The following is a 27,818-nucleotide window of genomic DNA, read 5'->3' as shown; positions in this document are numbered from 1 at the left end:
GGGGGGGGTCTGTTTTAAATTTTTAGTTCATCATTTAAAAATTTTTTATTTCGTAATTGAATTAGAACAACTCTTTATGAAATAGAAACCTTTCTATTTCATAATCATATTTCATCTTAATTTAACAGAATTTTGAATTAATTCTTGATTTTAAAAAATAAAAATAAATTTTTTTGTGCCAGATCCTGACACAAATAAAAGATCAGATCCTTTAGTAAAGGAGTAGTTCCTTTGTTGGTTTTAATATTAATCGTAAATCAGATCCTTTTCAGTTTCCCTCAGTTAAATCTTCAAATCTGTTATTAAAAACAACTATATTTTCAATTGTCTACTATAGTTCAGAGCAAGGGGGAAAAAAGGCTTATAGTGGTTTATTAGAATCTGTTTGGTCTCCTTCAATGCAATCTTTCAAGAAAAGATATTTTACTTTAAAAGAGATTTATTAAGATTTTAAAGAATATTTGTTAATGAGTTTAAATGACATATTTTAAGGCGAAAATAAATTGCAAGAATCCATGTAGTTTTCGGTCTTGTTTGTTTTAAATACTTTCATTTAAAAAAAGTATAAATCTAATTTAAAAGAAGAAAATAGCGGAAAAATATTTAACACCCTAAGCAAATTTATTATATTCTAGAGACTTTATATTTATTGCATAATAAGTAAAGTTTAGGTAAACTAAAAAAATCTGATACAAAATAATGAAATAATTTTAAATTTTTAAGATCAAGAATCTTTAATCAATATACAAATAGATATTAGAACTGAGCACTTTCAGAATTTTTTACATTAAAATGATAAAATTGAACGAAAGGAGTTTTTTTGCTTTTACTGATACTTTCAAATTCTTTTACAATTCATGCATTTATCATTTGTACTCATAATTGTAATGATTTCACTTGATGAATTTGAATGCATTAAAGTATAACTTTTGTTTTATAAAGTTACACAAAGACACTTATTTGAAAATATGAACTGAATGATATGCATTATTTCCTTGAAATGCTCCAATAGCGTGAGAACATAATTCAGAAGAATAACAGCTTGTTGCCTTTTGCGTACATATTTTCTCATGCCTTCAACTAAATCCGTTAAAGATTTAGGCCTTTTTCCTAAATGAATGCATATCTCACGAAAAAAATATTGTTTATTCTGAAAACAATTAAACATCAATAAATGAGGCATATTAAAAGGAATAGAAAAAAATGCAGACACACACGTATAAATAAATATAAGACCAATGAAAATTATTTATCTCCATTTTTCAAGTTCATTTCGTACTGAAACTGCATGATTAAATTTCATGGATTTTCTGTTTATAAAATAAATAATGAAAACTAAATTAAAAGGGTGGATTTGAGATGCATCAGAAAAGCTGCATCTGTGTAAAATATGTTCAATTTATTATACTTCCGAATCATATATAAAATGCATTAGAGAAGATAAATAGTTGATTCATGAATCTAAAATAAATACCCAAATTAATTGTGAGAATACTTGAAAATATTTCTTTATATAAAGTATAAACAATTAATATAATAGAATATGATAGTATTATTTGCAAGCAAAATAGTAAATTAGTAATAAAAATCTTGCTGTAATTATTTTTTTTCCTGTAATATAGAAAATACAAAATGAAATAGATCATGAAATAAAAATTTGATATCAAGCACTTGAAGATTAATTCCTGGCTACGTTTGCTAGTATTAATTATGTATTAATACTAGCAAAAAAAATTTTCTTTTACCATGTATCTAAATCGTTCCAGTTTCATTCCTAAATCGTTTATTGGAGTCTTTTTATTGAATTTATTTATTATTTTATTGAATTTCACTTTTTATGAATTCTGTATTATACTTAAGTTTAAACTTAACTTAAACTAAAACTTGAAGTTTTGACTAACTCGTTTGATTCAGTGATATAAAATTTTATTTATAGCTTCAATGAGAGTATAAAAATCTTATTTTTTTTTCAATAAGAATTTTTTTCTTCGTATTTTAATTTTTAATCATTTTTCGTAACTATGAATAGTGTGATAATTAAAAAAAAAAAGCACCAAATGAAAATCTGTTTTTATTATCAAATGCAACGTATGATATTATAAATAACCTATAAAGAAATTTTCAAAATTTTTCTTTATTAATATTTGTCGGAAAAGTCGGTTATTTTAATATTAAACCTTATTTGATTCTGCATGCAAATATGGTTAAATTATTACACTTCAAGTTAAACGTCACATTTCAAGTGAATAGTTGAAAAGTTCAATACTTGAAGTAATGTTAGATGGGTTCTTCTTATTTTCATCCTGCTTCCAACTGTTAATGACAAATCTTGAAAGGTTGAATGTATATTAACTATTTACTTTAAGATAATAAGATAAATAAGAAAATTATTTACAATATAAAAAATGTAGAAGACTAAATTATAAGTTGGTTCATATTTTCAATTATTAATTTTTTTCTATTTCCTGAAAATTTTTATTTATATGGTAACATTTATTTTAGTAGCAAATTTAAATGAACTTTTTATGCTTCGTTTAATTTTTTATTTCAAAGAAAATAAAGTTGCATATGTTATTTTTAGTCCATTAAATATCTCCTGTCTAAAAATTTACTTTTCATAATTTTACAGCTCATTTTTAAATACTTTGCTCATATAAATTTGGCTATTCAAGGTCGCATTTTTTTGAATGCATACTTATTTAATTATTATAATTCCCACTCTCTCTAAATAGCTGCACATAATGCTCTTATTATAATACTTTGTCTGCCATCATTTGGCAAGGTAGTCTTTTGTTCTTACATAAACAGAGACAACTGACAGTTGCAGAACACGCGTTGTCCTCATTTCTTGTAAATCCATTCGAAAAATAACATTTCTCCGAATGGTAAAAAAATAACATCTTTGTATCCATGACGAGAGTTTTCCATGCCTCCCCCGGTACGGTCTTAATGTCAGTCGCAGCTCCTTTCCCGGCGTCACGAGTGCTAATCCCTGTCGGGTAATCTCGGTGTTTTTATTCCTGCACCCCCATCACTTTTGTACGGAACGGAATTTAATTCTACCGCAGGCGGAGTTTTACGGGAGCACACCCCGGCTTAATTCGAAATCGAACGGAGGGAGGTCTTTACAGACGGTCAGGGTGAGGAAAGAACATTATTTACTTAGTGCTCTCCGTGCTTTCATTGAAAACAAGTGGCTGCTAATGTCCCTATGTGTGTTTAAATTGTCTCCCACACTGTACTAAGTGGTCTTAAATGGTGGTGTGGTATTCTGTAGATCTGTTAACTGGTGATCAGACGTTGCTTACTTAGTTTGTATCATGGCGATAAGGTCGGAAGATATATTTGTGGCAGTGTTCCATAAGCTAGTGAAAAATCTGGGAATATTCCAATGATTGCCAACAGACGAATTCTTGCAATAAATCCTTTAAAATCGACACCTATTCAATTTCATTTGTGCGAAATCCAGCTGGAGAATTTAGAGCGAGAAACTTATTTGGATTCTTCAATAACTATCTATCTGTAAACAATGAATCATACGATAAAATCATGCTCATCTAAATATGGATGGTACAAAAGTAAGTTATAAACTTTTATCGGTTATTGTAAGCTCGAATGATTTTCTGCTTTGCTAATGGAATGAAAAAAAAATCCTTGCCTTTCTTGAATAAAATCGCCGTTTTCCGATAAGTAAGTAATATGCATTAAATATTGTTCTGAGAAATAAGCAATATTACTGAAGTCTTGTAAAAGCTGCATTTCATTTGAAACAACATGTCAAACTATTATTACATAAAACCAGAAGTGAATGAAGACTCACAATGTATCATAGCTACTTACCAAAACTCTAATCCTTCACGAAACAGTTGTTCATCCATTGAAGATACTAAAAAATGTTTATATCTCGTAAAAGAAGAAAAAACTATAATTGGCAGTTCTCAAGTCATTAAAAATGTATCGGCAAGCATTTATTACTCAACAGATATTGAAGTTTGTGGTATTCCTGAACAACGGGACGAGGATTGCAAATTTTTGTTGGTTAAACTAGCTGCAGCTTTGAATTTACACCTCCCTTACTACAGCATCAGTGATTCTCAAAGAGTTCATGGGAGAAGTGGAATGAGATCAATAGTCGGCAGATTGCCCCCAGTATTAGCAGAGGAACTTTTGAAACGTGCCAAACAAAGAATTTTAACATTGAAAGATATTGGATTTGATATTGGCTTCATGCAACCAAATAGATTCCTTTCAGTAAATAGGTATTTGCTTCCTATAGTTCAAGGGCAAGTAAACTGGAGAGCAAAGAGACCAAATGGAGACAAATTTTCCATCCGAAACGGTAAGAAAATGATTTTAAAATTCAAATTATTCTATGCGGAATATGAAAAAAAAAATAATAATAATGTGTGTGCTTGACGAATTTTTTTCTCGTTTTAACTGAGTAACTACAAATTATGCTTCTTGGTATCTGAGATATAATCAAAATTCAGAAACTTTACTTCTGAATATTGGTTGGTTAATGGTTAAATTTAGTTATTTTATAAGATTTTTTCAGGGATTTTCTCTCTCTTTTTTCCCCTTATTGTTAAATGCAACAGCTGTATCTTTTTTTTTTTTATATTATACATTTTAAGAAGCTTTCTAGAATTTAAAATAAAATTTAAAAGAAGTTCATTTCCATTATTCATGTGCCATGATATTTAATAGTTTCAATCAATAAGTAATTTAAACAATATTGTTTATTCCTATTTCTCATATGAAACTTAGATAGATGTTGCTGTTTTTTTTATTTTTAATGTTTGGCATTTATTGTCTTATTTGTATTTGGTTATGGAAGTCCTCATTTTTCTATGGTGAAGCTGAAATTATATTTGAAAACCAAACCCATTTTTTTCTCTTTCTTTGAAAATAATGAACATTTTAGATATTTCATTTGATTCTGTATGCATAGCAGTGTTTTTGCAAATAGCAGCAACTAGTAGTGAGCTTAATTTTATTTTTCATCGTTTGTTATAAAAGCACAAAAATTGTTTTATTGTTTTATATGAGAGAATATAACGCTATTAAAATGCGTCAGACTATAGTTTTAGGAATAATTATTATATGAATATAAATTATCTATCTGTAGTTTTATTTACTTTACAAAAATTATGTAATCATTTTTAAAACAGCGCCTTATTATAATTACTCAGTTAATGTTAAACATTAATGCTTTCTAAATAATGAAATTATTGCTTTATGTTTAAACTGAGTTTGTCTTCAATATGCATATGAGCTTTGTTCCGTTTCCACTTCTCATTTTATATTCTACAATTGCTAAAATATTAAAACTATGATATGGGAATATATATGTGATGTTTATAGCAGAATAACAAAAAATTTTGTCAATGAGTAATTAGTGCGATTAAACAGTTGCCAGTTTTTAGAAAAAAAATTCCTACTGTTCATTTATATCTATATGCGCAATTATGGCACTTGGTTCATCAATTCAATTCCTTGCATAAATGGCTGTTTACAATGGAAAAAATAAAAAGTATGGAACTTCGGTAACTATGTAATGTCTATTGTATTTTGGAAATTTCATTAGTAAAAATAGGATGCTAAAACTTAATTTATAAGCTTAAACAAAATTCATTAACTATTTTTACCTTAACATAATTTCTATAAACGTAAAACTCCTATTTTTTTTCAAAAAATAAATAAATAAAAACGACACTAATGAGGATCTTGACGTTGTCGCAGATATGAGGGAATTAACTGGGCATACCTTTATCCTGCTTTTTTCGAGACAGCACTTGCGTGAGGAAGGCCACAAATCAAAGAAACCTACCTGTTGCCTTTGGGTTTGTTCACCCCTTTGTTTGGCTGTGAGAAAGACAAAGGAAATAAAACCAAAGACGACAGTCCGACACAAAGTTTTATGACAGTAAAGAAATCGAATGGACAATCTGCGTTCGAAAATAGGAAATTCATTCGGTTACCCGATATTTCAAGAGCTCTTGAAGTGTTCAATAGATCATTCACGATGGGTCCCTAGCAATTCTTTTGTGCTTTGATTCGCTCGCTGATGTCTTCCATTTATCACATATATAGTTAGACAGTTGAAATAAGTCGCAACTCAAACACCTATCAAAAAGACAGTTTGAGTTTTAATTTGCTTATTTACAGAAAATGTGCACTGAACTATCCGAGGTTTTGTTAAAAGAAGTGGAAGTATCAAGGAGAATTTTGGGGGAAACATTTTCTAACAGTTAATATTTAAAATATTAGAGTGCTTTTATAAAAGTGCAACTTTTAAAAAATTTGACTAAAATAATTATATATGTAAATTCTTAATTTTTTAAAACAAAAAATGGAATTTGATAAATTACCTTAAATTATTCATTGGAGTTTAAAAATTATGCTTAAAATAGCTTTTGAAATAATATAACCTGTAAAGTTATTAAGATAAATTTGAAAAATAAAAGGGGAGTATTTTATTCCAGAAATTAATAATTTTAAAAAGATATGCATAATTTAATTCAAATTTGTTTCATAAGAATGAAGTTATGCTTATTCAATTCAACATTTTTTGATAATTTACTTTTATTTTTTTTTCTTGATAATTAAGTATTTATAATTCATGACAAAAATATTGCATAGTTTGATTAATTCCCAGCTAACTTTGCATTTTATTTAGTATACAAACAAAAATAATGAAGTTTAAAGTAAAAATTAACATGAATTTTTCCAATATGTGGAAAATTTAATTTCAGAGTACTTTTATAGTAGATGCAGATTTGTATTAATTTAGCTGATGTATTATTCTTTGCATAGTAAAATTAAAAAAATATATATATAATATAAAACGGCTTTATTTTTCATACCAGGGTACTTACTTTTAAATCGCCATTTTTATTCTCATCTTAAAAAGGCATATTTCTCAGAAAGTTTATCTTTGTGCATATATTTTTTTCTATCTTTGTCGCAATGAATGCAATGTCGCAAATGGATAATAGATTTAACTTTATAATAACTCGTTCACTTCAACTTCATTCAAAACCTTCGTTTTAAGTCTCTTTATTTACCTAAATTATAAGTAAAACCATTTAAACTAAATAGAAGTAAAGTGAACGAGTGCATTGAAAGTTGATAACTTTACAATAACTTTATCATCTAGTATGTATAAATATGTTAGTCAAGAAAAAACAAAATTTAGTAATTAAAATGTTTCACTTTGGAAAAAAATGTTTCTGAATCCAATAAAAAAAATTGAGAGTTTCCAAATCTTCTGTTCACTTCGCAAAATTTTTCATTCTTTTATCAGCTTAAATATCTGCGAACTGCGATTCCATTTCAGGATAATGATTCCCCTCTTTTCCCTTCAAATTACGCACAGCTACTTCGATTGAATTTTATAACTTTCTATAAAGAATTATTTTGACAAGTAAGTTCACTAAAATAAATTTAATCAGTAAATATTAAAGCATAACTCCCTGTAGGAATTTTATATGGAGGAATAATTGACTCGTCTAAATTTCTGAATGCTCGAATAACTTGTATCTGCAGAAATGTGTATTTAGAACAAAAATAAGCATAATATTATAAGCAATCGAAAGTAAAATGTAAAAAATGAAAAAAAGGGATTAAAGCAATTTCGTTTGTATAAAAACATACAATATCTGTGAAAAGTGATAAGTGATATAAAGTGATAAAACATACAAGTAAAACAAAATTTGATATGTTCTATGGCATACTTCTCTATAATACTTAATTGCAGTCCTTAATGATTTGTTTTTGCATGATCGCAAAAATTAATTTTAATTTTCTTTAAGTAATAACTGTTTTATATTTTAAAATCCATATACATTTCATCTACGAAGAAAAGCTAATTTTGTAATATGCCATGTAAACACTTTTAGATTTCTGGTTTTTTTCTTTTCGGGTTTCTTTTTCACTTGTTTTTCTTTAGTAGTTGTTAAAACATATACAATATATTTTAATGTTAGTCAGAAAATGAATGATTCATGTTTCGGGTATTCAAGGGACATGAAAATTATTCATGTCTCTGCATTCAATAAGCAATGTATCTGGATATTTTTCTAATCGAAGTTCCTATATGTCAATATTAATATTAAATCTTTATAAATAAAGGTTAAAAAAAGTGTAAATATTTAATTGCCTACATAAATTTACATTAATTCATGCTATTTTTTTCAAATTTTTATCACAAATATAATGAAATATAAAAACATTTCATAACAATTGATTTTATAATTCATTTTTTTTTGTTGCCTTAAAACCATGCTTCTATGTATAAACAGATAATTTTATATTTATAGTGCAGTTCCTATTGAACGAAAATATTATGGATTTTAAAAAATAAATTCGTTTATACGCTTACAAATTACCACTCGCAATATTTAATAAAATTTTATATCATAAGAAATTAATAACAAGGGGAGCAAAAATGAACTTTCGACATTGCCTTGCACTATTTGTAACTTTGAGAAATATCATTAGAGCAGCCGACATTCTCATTTTTTGTTTTATTTTTTAAATCCTGCAGAAAATAACATTATTTTGCCTATTACTTTATACAAAAATATATTTTATGTTCAAAAAAAATATATGAAAATGTTTTCATCTCGAGTAACACCGAATATATCTGCAATATGATTCTTTGAAACTCTCACTCAAAAATTGAAGGATCTATAAAATACGGATGTCGAGGAATTAAATTGTGGGCTTCTTCAGTTGACAAAGCATAGGAGATGGGAAGAGCCTTAACAACAGCAGGAAATAAAGTTATGTCCCCAGATAACAGAGCGAACAAGGTGGCACCTTTTAATACAATCCTTTCGCGTGTTGGGAGATCGCTCAATCACTCGGGACTCCTGAACCCCGCAGAACAACAGGGAGGAAGAGAAAAGAAACTGGAGAAGGGTGGGAGACGTCGTGACTGACCGATTGCGTGCTCTGTGATTGCCGGCCTCTGTGAAGATGTCACCACCCCCGGGTGACACGGGAGAGTCGTCGACCATTGTCGGAGGAGTGCTTGTCCACTTGAGTGTCATCTTCGGTTTGGGGAGAGGATGCTGGACTTGGAAGAAGTTGAAGTTGGGAAAATTATTGCGCTGATTTTTAAATGGAGAAAAAGCGAAAATTGCATAAAAAATTTGGAAATATAATCATGTATTAATGAGGTTTTTTAATAGTCTATTTTAAATATTATTAACAATTTAAAAGTTCATCCTTTATAAGATTATGAAAAAAATTATTACCATAAATTCATCTACTTTTTTAATGATCTAAGTAACTTTCTTTACCACATCTGATTAGAGCTTTGGCCAATCTTTTAACAACTTCGTAAGCCACAAAATATGAATAAGTATTTCCATCTAATAATGTGATTTTATTATTAAAAGTAATTACCAATTAACGTTGACATTAACATTTTGAAGAAGTAAGGAACCAATAATTACTGCTGAAAGGAAGTGTGTTGGTAGTTATAATCAAATTTTTCATTGAAATAAAAATTTAGATTCTTTAAATCTTATCTCAAACTAAACGAAGTGACTTAACTTCCAAATTATTTATTAATTAATCAAATACATTAACAAATCGGATTAATTTTGGTTGATGGTACTTTTCTCAAATGAATTCCCAAAATATTTAATAGATCATTACTAGAAGAAAGGCCTTTTAAAGGTTAAATTTGAAATTCCTTTCTAGATCCATTCATTATTTCATAACTGATTGTAGTTGTATGATAAGAAGCAAATAATTATTTAAGAATTGTAATATTCTCACTTTTGGAAATTGTACGCTTTTGTTTGTAGATTGGTATGCATGCTTTAAAAAAAATTCCGATCCTTTACATAATATATTATTTACAATGCAATAATTAATTTTAAAACAACTCAGCAGTTGTTGTTGTTGTTGCTTGTGTGTGTGTAGAATTTTGTTAAAAATATGCATGAGGAAAATGATTTCAAATTTCATAACCACATACAATCAAAATTGTTGCAAAAATATTATTTGTCTAACTTTTAAGCAATTGCTCATTGTCTAGCTTTTCTTAGTTGTTTTGAAATTTTATTTATTTTCAAGAGTAAAAATATTATCTGAAATTTTCTTTTTAGTCTTTTCTTCTTCATTTATAGCACTCTTTTTAAATTTAAAACATTTCTGCTCATCCATTTCATTGTTGTCCTTTCATATTATTAATTTCAGTGTAAGTTAGGGGAAAAATAAATTAATAGTTATAATGCATAATGAGCCAGCTTCATTAAAGAGTAACTTGCTAATTTATTAACAATTCAAGGCAATTTAGTTATTTACTCATTTAAACACTCTTTAATATTAATCTAATAATAATATTAGTCTGTAAGCCTTTTAATAAATAAATAATGGTTCTCTTCCCGGCGACCTTCAAGGTCTTACACCATTTCGGGTAGGCGGGTCGTCGTGGGGTAGGCCAAGACCAAGACTAGCATTTAATTTTTGGAATAAAACTGTCAAATAACAAAAATAATACCAATAATCTTTTATCAAATTCATTGCTTTCTTTCCAAACCTTCAACTTTGAAAGTTAAATTATCAAATATTTCACTTAAATTAAATAATTCGAGTTGACAGAAGGAAACACACTGTTTTCCTCCATTTTGTAATTATGTTTGCATTCATGCCATTTCGATAATGAAATCTACAAATTATAAAAGAAGTAGCATTGAATTTTATTAAATTTAGCATTTTGACTAAATATGTGAATAAAAAATATTTTTTTGGTTACTATAGCATGTTTTCGAATTAAAAAAAAAAAATAGAAAGTTGTGAAAGCCTTTTTGCATTTTGCTACTTAATTGAATAACACATTTTCTAATAATTAGAATACGTAATTTTATTTCAATGCCAAGCTCAGAATGTTCCCTGCTGCCAAGCTCAGAATTTGGCAGCAGGGAACATTAGATAAAAGCAACAACAAAAAAAGTCTTTCAAAAAATCAGAACTTTACATAGCTGATTTATGAACATCTCATTTAAGAAATTAAATGTAGAAAGAACTCTATCTTATTCCATATTCATGCAGGTCATCCGATGATATTATTTATTCAACAATTTGAATTAATTACGTATTCAAGTGGTTGTCTTTCTTTTGATAGCTTTTCCCACAAATCTTGTATGATGACTCATTTAAAGAACAGCCACCATCGGCATAAAAAAAATCGATCGAATTCATTGATGTTGAGGTCACTTATGGCCCAGACTTTCGCATGATTAGGAAGTTTCCAATAGATAGTACAACGCCTTTTTATTATAAACGCTTGCAGTAAAATGTTTTATTGTCGTCCATGCACTTAATTCCGTAATTAAATGTCGTTCACGGAAGTAAGGGCAATTAAATGTAACAAAAATGCGTGAGAATTCTTCGTGTTGCTAAGTATATCGACGGTATTTTCGAAGATAAACAAGATTTACTTGACACGAAAGAAATATTTATATGCATATATATTCGCTATGATGAGACTAAATGGAAATATTTGGATAAAACCAAAAGATTCACTGTCACATTGAACTAAAGTGCAAATTTAAATAATAGTTTGAATATGAATATTACAAACGAATCTAATATGAACACACACACACCCACACAGAAAAAAAAATGTAATTCAAATGTATCATTGATTTGAAAATCAATTTGAAGAGCAGTACCATTTCAAAATTCTCACTTTTTAGTAATCAAGTTTCGTTCATTTAAAAATAAAGCATGGCAGGAATCAATGAAAGGAAGTTACTATAGTACTGGCTTTGTACATACTGTTTAGATTTACGTTTATCGAGAAAAAAATTCTAAAAAAAGCCCCCCCCCCCAAAAAAAAAGGTCGAATCCCCTCCTCTCCACTATTTAATTAATCGACCTTTGGAAAGTTAGAATAAATTTGATCATTTTGTTAGGGCCCTATGTACTGATATTTTAACTAAAAGCTTTTCATAATATAATATAATGTTCAATTATGTTTATATCAAGATGCATACAATTATTCTAGTTTAAGAAAATACACTTTGAAATTAAATTTTAAATAGTAAAAATTTAAAATCCCCGAAGCTTATGAATAACTTTTTTTGCAGTTAATTTATAAGACTTATAATTTACTACATTAAATTTCAATAAGAATGTATAGCTTATTCTTATCAAATTCATACATTACTTGATACTAAATCCTGAATATAAATCACATCTGACGTTTCAGAAAAATAAATTAACAGAAATTATACAATTGAATACTTTTCTTTGTATTGCTTTTCATCTGCGATATTATATTCCCTCCCCCTTCACTTTTCATCATGAAGTACTATAATTTGTTTATGGCTGCACCGCAGCAATAAACCTTAACACATCTTTTTCAATCACTTTCGCTTACGGTTGTTCTTATTCATTAGATAAATTGAGATAAATGATTGAGTAAAACATAGGTTCCGTAGATTGCTGGGAGGCAAGAAAATTGCTTTGACCAGTAGCAAGAGCAGAAGTTTATGAAGATGGCATTTTTCTTCGCATTTCTCTATTTTTGAGGGCAGTTTTTTTTTCTTTGGGGAAGGGGGGACAAACATAAGACTTAATTAACTGTAGACCACTATGTAATGTGAAAAAAAATCGGATTTCTATCAAATAATTGATTTTAGTTGTTCACAAAACAATTATGGAAATCATTAAATAATTTGAAAAGAAATATGAGTTTTCACAGGTATATCAAGGGGTCGATTTTGTTTTCACGTTGTTTTTGTGTCAGTGTAAGTGCCTCCTTCAAAATTAATGATTTAACTATATCTAAATGATTTTAGTAATTTCTCTGAAACTTAAATGAAACTATCATTAAATAATGCTTTTAATAGTAAAGCCACTGAAGTTATATACATCCTTATTTTATCACATACAAAACAGCTTCATTTTTCATAATATACATTTTGAATGGAACCCTTTACTTAAAAGCGCATATTTTCAAGCAATTATTTCAGAAATCAAATTTTTACAAAATGGTTCGAACTCAAATATAAAACAGACTGTAGACATATTTATTAAAAGAGATATTTTTTCTCTATGTTAAGTGAAATGCTTTTTTAAAAAAAACACGATTCTATTTCTATTCAAGCAAGACCCACTATAGTATTGATATTTTATGATGTATATATATATATGTGTGTATGTGTGTAACTTATGTTTAGAGACAAAGATATCAGTTATAATAATTTATATCGTATTAATGAGCAATTAAATTTATCTTTGGCCTAACTGGCGGATTTGGGGAAATGAACTTAACACAAATTTTCTATTCAATAATTATTTCTTTAAAAAGGATTCTCGATCGAAGTAACTTTATTTATTAGATCAATTATTACTTTATTAAATAAAAGAAAAATTTCATATAATTTCTATTAAAAATATTATATCAAATTTAGTGGAAAGTAGTCTAGAATAGGAACACAATAAAGAACAATAGATTAAAATTTTTTTACATATATTAGAATTTTTTCATTTTAGATAAATGCATTTCATAACGCAACAATGTAAAATTATTGCTATCATCTAATTGGTTAAAAAATATTAATTGTTTCACATGAAAACATTATTTCCTTTGTATTGAATACCGCAAACACTTTAACCATAAAAATGTGTTTGAAATATGACAACTAAGATGCGCAAAGATTTCGTGCCTGATAAAATTTCTAGCATGTGAGATGTCTCATTTTTTTCTCCTCTTAATTAACACCAACTTAAGTAAAAAATGCAGATTGAAACAATGGTAAGAAATACCTCAGCTCAAAACAAACTGCGTCATTAAACAACGAAGTTCTCCTGAACCATTACTAACTACTTTCAAAACACAGGCCACCTGCCGAGAAAATGAATTGTAAATAAATTTAAAAATTCATAAACAATTGCAAATGGATGCCAATGAATATTAACAATTGGAACAGAAAGACGAAGTTATTGTTTTTGCTTTAAAAAGATAAGTCATACGAGGATTCTTTATAGGTATACAGAGCTGTCACGAATATTTGTTTGACTGATTGATTGAAACGAAAAACTCTCTGCAGTAATATCATTGGTTTATTAATTATATAGATTTGATATGACAGTTCATGATTTATCACTTATTTGCTTTCTTTTGATTGTTCCATGAACAGTTTTATTCATCAAATGATGCCGCCTCAGTTCCTGGAGGCAGAAGGAAAATGTAAATCAATAGTCACATTCATGACTCCAGTTTATTTCTTTAAATTTTGAAATTTTACTGAAAGCATTGAATGTATTTATTAGATTTTATTACTAATCCTATAAACATTTGATAATAATTTTTAATTAATATAATTGTCTTTTCTTTTGCATAATTTACTTCAGACAGATAACTTGAATTTATTTCATTTTGCAACAGACTAGATTTTTAGTTATTGAATGAAATTTGTCTTAATAAATAAAGATATCCAGGCAATTTTTTTTAATCCTTCAAATAATATTTAATAACAAAGTTTTCAAGTTACAGAAACAATTTCTTGTTAGTATAGTGATTTAAGAATGAAACCATTTTAAATTTTATTATCCTTGAATAAAATATTTATGGAAAAAAAAAATATTTATTTGAGCAGAAAATTAGGAAATTTGCAAATTAAACAATTCCATTATTGTTTAATTATTATGTCATAATAATTTCTCATGATGTTTCTTAGATATTAAAAAAGTGCCTTCAGTCTCTGACTAAGATGGCAAATAGTATGTGACATAAAAGTTTATTGTTAAATCAAACTAAGTAAACAAAACGATTTTTAATTTTTATATTCGTTTCATGGTTCATTTCTTTATTTGTTCACTTTTTTTTTTTCATTTCAAAAAAAAGACTCAAAAAATTCTCTATCGATTTTCAGATTTGCTTTATAAATTGTTGCGTATTGTTAATTACTTGGTGCATCACTAAAATAATTATGAGGACAATTATTTTTTGATAAATGATAACTGCCATATCGTAAGCTTTAACCATGGGCATAGAAAATCTGCACATGAGTAAATCATATATAATCTTGTATGTCTTATTATCTAATCAATACATGTAATAATTTCTAAATAATCTACATTCTAAAAATTCCCTTATCGCTCAAGCTTCATCTTCACTAATTTTAAATTGCGCGGGCTATTATTCTTTCCACATAACAAAATACTGTGTCGGCGAATTCTTTTCTTAGCTATATAAGTTCAAAATGATTTCTCATACTCTCTCTTTCCTGCTTTTTGTCTTTCAGTTCGATATGCTAAACCGTGCTTGCCATAGTTTTAAAAAAATTGATTGAAGATAAAAATTGGAATATTTTATTAAATCATGGAGAACAAAAAAATCAGTAAAAGACTCCATGCATGTTTCTTCAACACACACACACACACATACACACACACACACACACACACACACACACACACACACACACACACACACACACACACACACACACACACACAACCAATTAGATTTGTGTGTGTGTGCAGTCGAACCTCTATATAATATACTTGAAAATCCCTGGGGAAATATTTGATGCAGAGTCATTTTAATATATAGAAATTTCAATAAACAGAAATAATTTCTCACAAGATTTTCGTTTGGGAGCTGTAGTTGCTATGAGAAATGTCAGACTAAATTGAAATTAAAGTTAAAATCTCACTCTACGTTAGGAAAGAGATTCGTAGAACAGAATCTAAAAATAACATATTATTCATTGACAAGTGTTTATTAATTTGTATAAACTAGTCCAGTTATTAAGTTTTATAAATTAATCCAATAATAACTTATAATTTTCTTAATAATAACTTATAATTCTGTTTTAGAAGTAAGAATCGGTATAACAGTTATTTTTCCCCTCATTATTCAATTTAGGTTTCTTCTTAAGGATCAAACTTAATGGTCACTTTTCTTTTTATTGCAATATGTATACATAATTTTTTGTTGGAAGCTTTGCTTAGCATATGGAAATGTTAATCGAAGTAAGTAACTGTGTTTTATTGAAAATCCAATATTCCTGAGAAAAATTTGATATTGGGTGATTCTACTGTATTTCTCTTGAAAAATAAAAAGTCAATTTGGTGATCGGATTAATGCCACAAATAGGGGAAAAACACCCCTTATTACAAAATATGTAATGACTCAATTTTTCTGCAATGTAACTGTAAGCACATAGCTATTTTTATTGGGTTTCCTTTTGTATCAAAAGAGATAATCTTTAACTTCCATGCATAAATTTTGAATTTGCTACATTTGGGGAATTTTGATTATTAATTACATTAAACTGCGCCAACAACTAAAGTCACATTTCTAATATCACGTTTCTTTTCAGACACCCTGTGGCCCAGTCAAGGTGACGGCATGGCACCCCGGGGAAACGGGGCGGCCTCAGGCCTGTTCGGGCCGTACCGAGTGCCTGACGTGCCCTTGCAACATTACGGCGCATCTACTGCCACCTATACGCCCAACCACGCTTCACCGATGAACTACTACAATACCAGCCGATACTCGGCCAGTCCAAACTGTCCGCCCATACAGCCTACTCCGATGGGATATCCAGGTAAATATTTATTTATTTTTATTGGTTCATTATCATGATTATTATGATTTAAATCAGGTTAGTGGTACCTTCAAAGTGACCAAATTTTCTGAGTTTCTACCCGAGGTAGAAGGTAGAGATAATGTAGAGCTTCATGCCGTTTGAATCAACCGGAACATTATCACATTTTGATTTTGAATAATGAAATTGAGTGTAAATGGAGATATTTAACTTAAGATGGTTGAAAACTTGATGGAGCCTGATATTTAATTGCATACAACAAAGTTAATTAATTTCGTGTTGGATTAGCAATTAAAACAAAAAAAAAACTGAATTGATTTTTTTTATTCGTTTGAATGGTTTGTTTTAAATTTTTAAAAAGTATTTTTGTTAAGTTACTTGATATATAGAAGTTATTTTTTTTAGATGGACCTTTCGTATCTTCCCACACCCCTTTCTTTCTTTAGATGTATATCATTTTATAAGCAGCTTCAGAATAAATAAATCAAATGTTTAAAGGTACACTTATAAATATTTATTTCAGTATTTTTTTAAAATTTAAATTAATCATGTGTTTTCTTCAGAGGTCATGCAACTCGTATTTCTCAGATATAATGAAAGTAGACTGAATTGAGAAATCTATCTCGCTTGAGATTACGTTTCACAAGATCAGATGCGCTATAAATAAATAAATAAAACAAAAATAAATAAATAAATAAATTTAAATAAATATAAAAGTTATTAAGTAAAGATAAATAACCAACAAAATAAATATAAATATAAAGAAATAAAAATAAATATAAATAAATAAATAATAAATAGATAAAAAAATAAAAATAATAATATTTTATATCGATTGCTAATAGCAAAAATTTATGAAATGATCGAATCGAGATTGTAAGGCCAAATCTTGCATCGATTGTCATTTAACAAGGTACCTCTGAGGGTAAATGCATTACTGGTTCAAGATTCTAATTTCAATTGCCCATTCTTTTTTATCTCTTTAGACTTTTTCAAATAAAATTATTTTTTAAAGTTGAGAAATTTAAGGTTTTATACATTAAAAAAATAAGGATTTAAAATTTGATTTAATGAATTTCAAGCTAATTTAGTGAATTTACAGTGCGGATATAGATAGTAACAATTCTAATTTCAGTTTAAGTTTGAATGAAAATTCTGTTTAAAAATTAAATTAAATTTGTAAATGCGTAAAATTTTAATTGAGTAAAAACTCGCATCTAGATAGGATTAAAATGAGATATTTTGGTTCAAGAAAAAGAACAGTTGAGTTAATTATGAAACAGAATGTTTCTTATTTAATGACGTAAATAGTCATTCACAAAAATGAATTATTACTTTATGTAGCTTTCCAATAAAAGTTCATCTATTTTAATTTCCCTTAGCAATTGATAATTAATCTTTAATTTACTATTACTTTAACTGAATTATTTTCATTTGCTGAATTATTAAGTTCATTTGCACTTCCTTTAAATTTACCACATTTCTTCTTTAATTATGGAGAAGATAGATATAATTAATTTTAATTTGGGCAGAATTTTGTTTTACGGCTGCGAAGCTATTATAATTAGTTGAATGAGAATAAAAACATCATTATTAGGCAAAAACGAGATTGATAAAAGTGCAGTTTAAAATCAAAACATTTTTTTAACAAAAACGATAAAATCTTTTAAAGCATTAAAAATTTTTTTTCTTGGAATCACGACCTTCATTTTCTTTCTCATCTAGTTCAACAGCTTCTAATCATCCGTGCTAATAATCGTAGTGCGAAAAAACAAATAAAAAATGACGAAGCGATAATACAGCTCTCGCCGTTAAACCAACAGAACAACGAGTCAAAGAAAAAATAACAAACAAAACACAAAAAGAAAAAGGAAAAAAAAAAAAAAAAAGCTTGAAGAAGAAATCAAAACAAAAACAATGTTCATTGCTATATTTATTTTATTAATTTTTCTACTTTTTTTTTCTGCTGCAAACTTGATGCAACTTCCTTAATTGATCCGTTTCACTTTTGTTATTGGCAATTTTTGCCGCCTTGGGCAATCTGCTTAGCGACTTCTTCGTAAAAGGGTTAACACAAGAAGGAGGGAGAGCAGAGGTGTTCGAAATCGGGGGGCATCCACTCATAATGAGCGCCACCTCTTAGAATCGAATGTTATGCATGGACGGACGGACACATTTCTAAAAGAAGTAAATAAATAAATTTTTATAAGTCACGTGACTCCTTTTGCTCCGCTCTCTCTCTTAGCGTAATGAATTGAAGTCCATGCTGTTTATTCCTGTTTGGAGTTGCTGCTTTTTTTTCGTACTCTGTTCGCTTTCACCTTTCGTTTGCCTTTTAATTGTCGAGTTCCGAGAAGCGGTGAGTTGTTCGTCCGCTGTTCTGACGAAAGAGTGCCATGTGAATATTCTCTTCACGAAGTTCACAAGGTGTAACTTCATTCGGAAGGTTGTCGAAAATTGCTTTTATCGAGAAACCTTGCATAAACAGCACTCTGAATTGAGCTGAAAAGGAAGCGAGGTTGTGCTTCGGAATATGTAATTTATGTAATTGACGAGAATATTAAAGATAAATGTAACGGAAGTCAACAGGCTCTCGCTTCTAAGAAATGAACTTTTTTATTTTTGATGCTAAATTGAAATCATTTCTAACGTTATGAGTTACCTTTATATAGTTACCCTTATAACGTTATGAGTTACTTATATATAGTTACCCTTCTGTAACTATATATAAGTTTTGCAGAATGTTTTTATTGAAGAAGATAGAATCTCAAAATATTCTGTCTTCTGTTCTTTGTCTAATATTCATGCTACTAGTGCCTATTCCTCACATCATTAAAAATAGATTTTATCATTAAAAGAAAAAAAAAAAGAAAAAAAAAGACAAACACATGGTTTAAATAATTTTCGAAAGTCTTAAATTAAATTTTAAGCCATTTTTAAAAAATTAGAATATTTTGTATTTTATGAATATTTGAATTTATTAATAAGAATTTTGTGTTCTGGGGAAATAAACGGTATTCGAAATTCCGTTTTTCAAATGCATATGCCAAGAGGTCGAAAATAATTTGTGTTTGATATTAAAACTTTCTTTATCACTGATTCTCTTGATCAAAAAAAAATTAAATAATTTTTTTGAAATAATTATTGATAATTGAATTTATTTCCAATTTAAATATATGAAATTTCACATTTTAAATTAAAAAGTAAGTATTGCCCCATAATCATTAGGTTACATTATTTATAAAGTATTACTTATCACTTTTATTAGTATATCATTATGTGTTAGGGTCATAAAAATATGTGAAAATTCAAGCTGTTAAAGAGATAAACGAGTAGCTTTCTTGTAAATTTCCAGTTCTATATTTATTAGATAATCTAACGCTTCATTAATGTTTGTTATAAGCAGACATGAGGGTCATAAAAAATTTACAACTCTTTATTTACTGTTAAGATTAACGAGTTTCAGGAATAAGAATTCGTACTTACTTACTATCCAATATTTGTGAGTTTATAATTTCTTTCTTGTTCAGAAAATATTATAATTGTATTCAGAGACAAGACTAAATCAATGAAATGCTGCAATGATAGTATTTATAAAACAAGAGAATTCTGCAAAATTTCTAATTCCTTTAATGTTATTTGACGGAAAGTATACATGTTTTATCTTCCTTGTGTTGCTTTTTTCATAGTCTGTTAAATTCTTTAATGTTATTTATAGCAACAATGTAATTCTTTAAGCATACGCAATCCAAATAATTCTCTCTCTCTATATATATATTATTTGAAATTTAAATTATCATGAATATTAAACAAAAAATAGTTCTGTAGTTTTGATATATAATAAAATATTAATGCAAAAATGTATTAAAAATAATACCTACGCAAAAGTTTACATTCAAGATGGACAGAAAGATAAGGATTTATGATATGTAATGTTTTAGAATCAAATTGAACATTACTTGGCATTCGAGTCTGAAAACAATTTCAATTCTTGTCTCAGCTCAGTAATAGATCTGTCGAGCACTTTTCTGTTTCATATGCAGACAATAGGGTAGTCAATCAAGGCCAGAGAAAATAGACTTGGCATATAGTTGATAGTGATACTGAAGCTTCTTTAATTGCGTGCACAGCAAAGTAATCTATCAGTGCTGGTAGGAACAGAAAATTATGCAATAAGCAGCACCATCTTGACACTGATGGTGAGAGGATGCGATAGCTGAACAATAGCTGACAGAAAGATAGCGAATAATTCCTAATTTGTCAAATGCTATAAATCAGCTTCATTTAAATGTTTTTGCCGACACAGTTTCATAGAATGATTCCAACTTATTTACATGTTGTGACTGAATTGCGAACAGTTAAGATTATTCTAATAGCCCTTTGATAATAGAAAGTGAAGGTATGTGGACAGTATGTTGCTCATGAAAAGATTCTCAAAGACGGTTCTTTCTTCCATGAAATATTTTATGTTGGTTAAAATAAATTAATAGAAAAATTCACAGAAATCTACTATTTCTGGTAAAGTTTGTAAAGACATGTTACACTTACTGGAATGTGCACCTATTTTCATTAAAACTTTGACTACTGTGTCACTTACATTCACCTGACAGCAAAAGTTTTCAGTCAATTTAGAATTTGATGCGAGTAGAACAAGCCTATATTTAATTTATATCTCCTTTTTTTAACAAGTTCCTCAACACGTGAATCGTCTTAATTCCTACATACTATCTGATTAGATATTTTCTTCTCTAATACAATTAAAAGAGAGAAAGTAGATAAGTATCTAATTAGATAGTGGTTCAAAACACAGGCATCAATCATGGAAGTAAATAGTTAATGGTTTAATAGGTTCTTCAGTAATTTTATTCCCAACACTGCTTATCCTACTTATACATTTAATAGAAAATGAAGATTCATATTTAAAAATAATATCAGCAAAGAAAAGCTATAACTCTAAAAATAGATGAGAATATGTCTGATTCTAGATTTAACTAATTTCGATATCGAGATATACGTTTTATAGAGAATATTTTTCGAAATTCACTTTTTAATAAAGAGCCTCAATTTTTTTCTGGATTTCTATGTATTTAATAAAAGTGTTGTTATAAAAAGCCTCCCTTCATAAAAATATATCAGATGCTTTTATAATGTAAAGGTGATATTCATTTAAATATATAAATGCGAATTGTTCCATAAAATTTGAAATATAAATCATGCAAATTATTTTCATTGGATATATTGATAAATCTGATCTCTTATATGAAGAAATTGTTTTTTCGAAATAATAAATTTATCTCTCCAATCAGCTATTGTTTATCTGTTTTTAATTTTGACCATTAATAGCTCCATCCAAAGATGGCCGCTACCGAAACGATCGAACGCGCAAACGTCCGCGCGCTATCGTCTGCCAAAGTCATCATTCTCCTCAGCGAGCGCGCCATCTGCCGGATGTTCGACCGAACCCCGACACTCATTAAAGAATTAAGAAAAGAAATCAATCACCGCGAATTTTCGATGGGATGGGCTAACAATTTAATTCTATTAGATTGTTACTCGGCTGACCGCAAGCTTAGGGAAGGGAGAAGCCGATAACAGAGAGCTTTAATAGAGACCATTTATTGAATTGATTTTAGAGGCTTTAATACCGTTGCGGTCCGTAGCCCATTGCAAGCGTGATCCGAATTTATAAGGTCTTTTTTCCGATCTCTGTGTGTGTCCAGTTGAGAGATGGGCCTGCTCGACTGCAGTCGTGTAGCCAGAGGAAGAAACCACTTTTTGGGCCAATTACTGCGTGCATCGCAAATGGGCAACTAGAAGCAGTTGCCTTTCACTAAGCCATTAAAGGGAGTGTTGTATGGACTAATTCACAAAGCGTTTTCAATAAAATTTAAATTAATGGGATATTATTTTAAAAAGCATAAATGTGAAATAAAAATTAGAATCAGATTTGATATATGAGATTCAGAAATAGAAGATAAAGATCAATTTGATTTGAGTCAATAAAAACTTTTCAAACTGCATTCTAAATCAAGATTGGATATGAGAAATAGCGTTAATTTCTGATTACTGTTTTATATATCTCTCTTTTCAACTGCCATGTTTGATATTTTTATGTGAATTTATTTTCAAATATTTCAGAAGGAAATACACAGAATATTTTAATATATTTTTCAAAGATCTCATCAAATTCATTTACACTTATGAAAAATTTTGTTTTTTAAGACAGCGTTGTCCGAAAATGAATTTAAATTTTTAACTCTTTCAGCGTTCAACAACTAAAATCTATTTTCACGACATTTCTGTTACTATTTATCATTTTTATAAATATTTTTTCCAGTCTAAAATTAAAAATTAAGATTTATTTTAATTATAGTAAAAAAAAACAATGAAAATTAAAATATTTAAAATATAACTAATTGCTTTTCTCCTACATTTTTTTTTTTTTTTGAAGCTACGGTGAATTTTATGGCAGATTTTTCGATTTCGGAATTAAAGGACTACAATTTCAAGATGAAATTTATGAAAGATCTATTGTGTGTATGAACTACTGGGCTTTTTATTTGTTGGAATTAATCTATTCCTTATGTTGTGAGGAAGAAAAGTGGATATCGATTTAAGTACCCTTCTTGCCATTTGAGGATAGTTCTAATTCGGAATTCTGTTTCAAAATAGCCTTAATGCAATCTTAAAATAGAACGCTAATAGCGTCTTTTTTTTAAATGGATGGTTTTTTTCCCCTTGAATATAAGTAGGTTTTAAACTAAAATACAATTAAGATAAGATTTTTGTGATGAATTAACGAAATATAGCTTTCATCCGTTACAATTTCTTCAAACTCACTTTCTATGTTAGAAAAATATAAGTCCAACAACAAACAGTTAAATATGATAATACCAAATTTTAAGACACACAGATAAAATAATACTAGAAACTGCGCAGTTCACCCCTTCTGCTTCCGCTGAGGACAGAAAGTTATCTTACTAGATAAAAACACAAAAAGGACTCGCTAATTTTTATTTTCTCATAAATGAAGCATAAAGAAAGTATTGTAATCGTCGAAAAGGTCATAGATATTTTGGCAAATCTCGACGTTTCAAACTTTCCTGAGTTAGAAAAACATGTTTCTGACATTATATCTGTCTGTTTGTGAACAAAATAAACTCAAATTTGTTTTGTACTATGACACAGATGAACTTTAGTTTATAGACTTTAGACAAAATTTGTAAATTTAAGTTAACTCGATAATTACAAAATGTAATTAACAAAAAAAAAAATTGGTACTTAAAGTTTAGCATTTAAAATGTAGATTCTTATCAAATTCTTAACCAAGCCTCTCATAGTTAATATGCTGTCGGTCTTTATTTTTGACTGCACGTAAACGCAATAACATTAACCTCTGCGTAGTCCGTTAACACGTCTAGCGCGTTCAAGTAAAACTTCAGTGGGGCAGCCATAACGCGCTTCAAGCGTCTTCTACATTTGAAAGCATTTAAATGTTTTAAACGTTTAATAAAGTTTAGTTGTCTGAGTTTTTATTTTTGTTTGTTCTAATGCGTACGAAAAACTGAGAAGAAAAAAAAAAATTCGTAGACAGGAGAGGACGGCGAAAGGGTTAAATAAACGAAACTCGGTAAGTGATCTTGTGATTAGCAGCTGCAATTTCGTGTCATATTTTATTTCCAACCGATCGGAAAAAAGACATCCAGAAGTGTATATTCGTATAATAGATTCAGTAAAATTGCTAGATTCATGCCAAAGATCTACATTTCGCAACTATTACTCAGCAATCCTTTTCAAGATATTAACAGCTTAACCAAGCCATAATTTTATGCGGAAAGTGGGAGGGGGAGGGTTAAGACCTGTATTGAAAAGTATGCGAATATATTTCAGAGAAACCGTTTCCGCTGGTTTTAAATCAGAAGTACTGTTTGAAATTTTTGATAGGCTAGTGATGTTGTTTTATGACCCAAGCAACCTAAGAAACAACTTAGCAGTGTGTGCAGACGTCGGGGTGTTGCTACAAAGAAAACGCAATCGTCTAATTCACGCAAAAACGAAATTAACTCTTCTCTATTCGATGTAAATGAGTAAAGAGTTTACAGGCAACCATCACAGGGCCCGGTCAAGCCTGACCATCGGAAACACAGAAACCATTTTCTGGAGTCCATTGTGTGCGGAACGTTTTCTTTCATTGCCATGGTCATTCGAAGTTGTTAGCACAATGTGATGACTGTCATTAAAAACCGTCCGTTTTGTGGCAGGACTGTCCCGTTGTCATCTAGTGTATGTGCACGGAGATGCGACTCGCAAACATCAAAATGTCGCCGACCAGAGCTTAAGTGGCATATGTCACTAGACAAATGTATATGTCAAAGAAACTACACTTGTTTTAAAAAATCTTAGGTAATACCTGATACTTTAAGAATGTTTTGAATATACTTTGAAAATACCTAATACTTTGAAAATTTTTGCTCCTTATAACAGCATCACATCCACCGTTGTAACCAATAAAAAATTTCTTTTATCATACATTCTGTGGAAGAATAGTTAATTATCCATATTGAGAATATACTTTGCAAGAATAATTTGAACTTAGACTGAGAATTATCGTTTATAAAATGATTACTTCAATATAGCCTTTAGGATGCTGAAATTAGCTCAAGAAAAATGCGATATCTGTTGAAAAAATTTGCTTGAAATTTGAAAGAAATTTGATATCTGTTTCCTTTCATACGGTTTTAAATCTTATTTTACTCGATGCATAAAACTCAGACTATTAGATGATTTCAATGTTTTTATTAAAATTTTTTTAATGCAAACAACAGATTTAGGAATAGCCATTTAATGATTATCAGCTTTAAGTAACATTGAACTAGCATTGATTCAGTGGTAGATCGGGCAAAATATTAACAGTTTATATTAATCAAATATAGTTTCCAAGTTGAATTTTAATCAATGAACAATATATGTTTCTATTATTAGATACCAAATGAATTTTAATAAAACAGACAGACCAGAAAAATCTCTTTTCTCCATAATTGGGATTGAACATAGTTTTGATGAAACCATTTAATTTAGTAACAAATTATCTATACGTTAAAGTTTAAAATTTTTAAAAGCTTTTTTAATTTATCGGCCTACGCGATTGATATTTAAATAGTAGTTTGTAACATTCATAATTCTCAGTCAAATCATAATATCTAATGTCATTTCCACTTTTGAAATTATTTAACAAATGTTGTCAATAGAAATAATTTGAAATTGAGTGGTCAACAAATTTGAATCAAATTTGTGAGTCAAATTAGTGAATCAAATTTGAATTTGAATAAACCATCAATTTTAATAAAAAGAATTTATGACATTTAATTTTTAAAAATATTTTTGTTGGGATGTAATTGATTTTTTTGATTAGATACTTTTTAAATTCTGAACGATACAAAAATTTTATTAAATAATAAAAAAGGAAAAAAAATTACTATTGTGTGTGTGTGTGTTTGAAGAACAAAGATTATTCAACATTATAAAGCACCACATATCGGAGAGCATCAACAATTTATGAATTACCGAATTATCAAACAAAAAAAATCATTAAATAAGTCAAAAATAGTTCCTAAAATTGCATCTAAACTTTTCAATGCTTCCTTATCCAAACTATTTCAGACAAAATTGATCTGACTTTTAAGTTTATTTAGTATCGATTACCCTCAGAGAATGTATCCTTTTACATTATTTAACTTAATGCTAACTTCACCATATCATTCCAACTATAAAATTATGTAATTGGATATAAACTATAACAATTTAAATTCTTGAGCATAGTTCTTAAGATGAAATGACTACAAGCGCATGTCAAATCGATTTGCTAAAACTCCACCTTGTACAAATACTTCTTGAGGATTCAGACCTCGTACCTTCATTTTTCACGGGGTCGCTAGATTATTATTTTTTTCTTTACTTTTTAAAAGCATACAGATTCATACAGGAATATGAATAAGACATTAGTACGCTTCAGTGATTCGTAATACATCTTCTCTGTGATGACAAATGATTTCGGGGACCTAACTGGATACTTTGTTCTTCAACAAGCACCAGAATTTAAATGTCGCTCGTTATAAATGAGAAATGAACAATCCACTTGTGTCTACTATCTTGAAGTTTGTTACTTTTTGCGCATTTTAACTATTAAATGTGTCTCTATTGTTTGCAAATTATGAATGGACAAGAAATAGCCATTCTGCAAAAGAAAACGCAAGCAGAAATAAAATAAGAAGTTGCAGTTGCAGATGTTTTAAAACTTTGGTAGCCCACAATCAGATTAAATGTCATTTCATATTTACATCTTAAAGGTTCTTACAGTGTATTTGTGTTTTAGTTACATTAATTTTACAAAAAGTCTTTTTTTCGTTTTTGATACTTTTTCAAGCATTTTTTTCTCTTTTTCTTTTTATTTGAATGAAAAATAATTATTTATTCCAATAATCTTGCTTATATAGTTTTTAAAATGTCTTGCATTCATTTTAGAAAAGCTGTTGAATTCAACAAAGAATAAAATTCAATAAAATTTGATAATATTTTTACATAATTTTTAATAATTTTACATACTCGATTTGTTTACATAAGGAAGTCAAGAAATAAATAAAAATATCTTTTATATTAAGTTTTCATATAAAGAATTATTATTCTTTTAAAGCATACAAAAAATATTAAGTATTCAGTTTTTTTTCTTCATAAGAATTATGATAAATATTATTTAAAGAGGTGTTTTTTTTTTTTTTTTTTTTTTTTTTTTACTGTAACATATTTATGTATGTACTTTATTAGAATTATAAACTATAGTAACTATGTAATTATTATTGTATACAAATTCAGACTAACGGAACCATGATTTTTCTTATCTACATAATAAAATGCAATTTGAAAGATTATAAATGTTCTAATTAATTTTTAAAAATTCGGTTAATTTACATAAATAATTTAAGATATGAAAATATTCATTATTCAAAAGATAATTTTAAAATTTTTGTTAATTTCCGTAAGTAATTAAGATGTGAAACTGTTGATTAATGAAAAGGTAATTTTAAAATGGAGATCCTTGGGCAATGCTAATATCAATTGGTTTCTCAAAACACAACAAAAATGACTGAGAATTGGCAACCAATTGTTTCTGAGAACTTTCAATGGTTTCTTTAATACTTCATAATCTTTTATGTTTTTCATTTGAATTAACTTTTA

General features: G+C 28.3%; 1 protein-coding gene across 2 annotated transcripts in view; it reads left to right on the top strand.

Moving 5' to 3' along the window:
* Positions 1-27,818, top strand: part of LOC129984336 (homeobox protein OTX2-B-like) — a 65,793-nt gene that overhangs the window by 7,493 nt on the left and 30,482 nt on the right. For both annotated transcript variants that reach the window (XM_056094199.1, XM_056094197.1), the window contains exon 2: positions 16,359-16,586. In XM_056094199.1, coding sequence (XP_055950174.1) covers positions 16,388-16,586 — 199 coding nt within the window. In that variant the 5' untranslated portion in view covers positions 16,359-16,387. The remainder of the gene's footprint in view (positions 1-16,358; positions 16,587-27,818) is intronic.

This window comes from Argiope bruennichi, chromosome 9 (genome assembly GCF_947563725.1).
Source record: "Argiope bruennichi chromosome 9, qqArgBrue1.1, whole genome shotgun sequence".
Classification (NCBI taxonomy): domain Eukaryota; kingdom Metazoa; phylum Arthropoda; class Arachnida; order Araneae; family Araneidae; genus Argiope; species Argiope bruennichi.
This window is presented reverse-complemented; position numbering and strand designations above follow the sequence as displayed.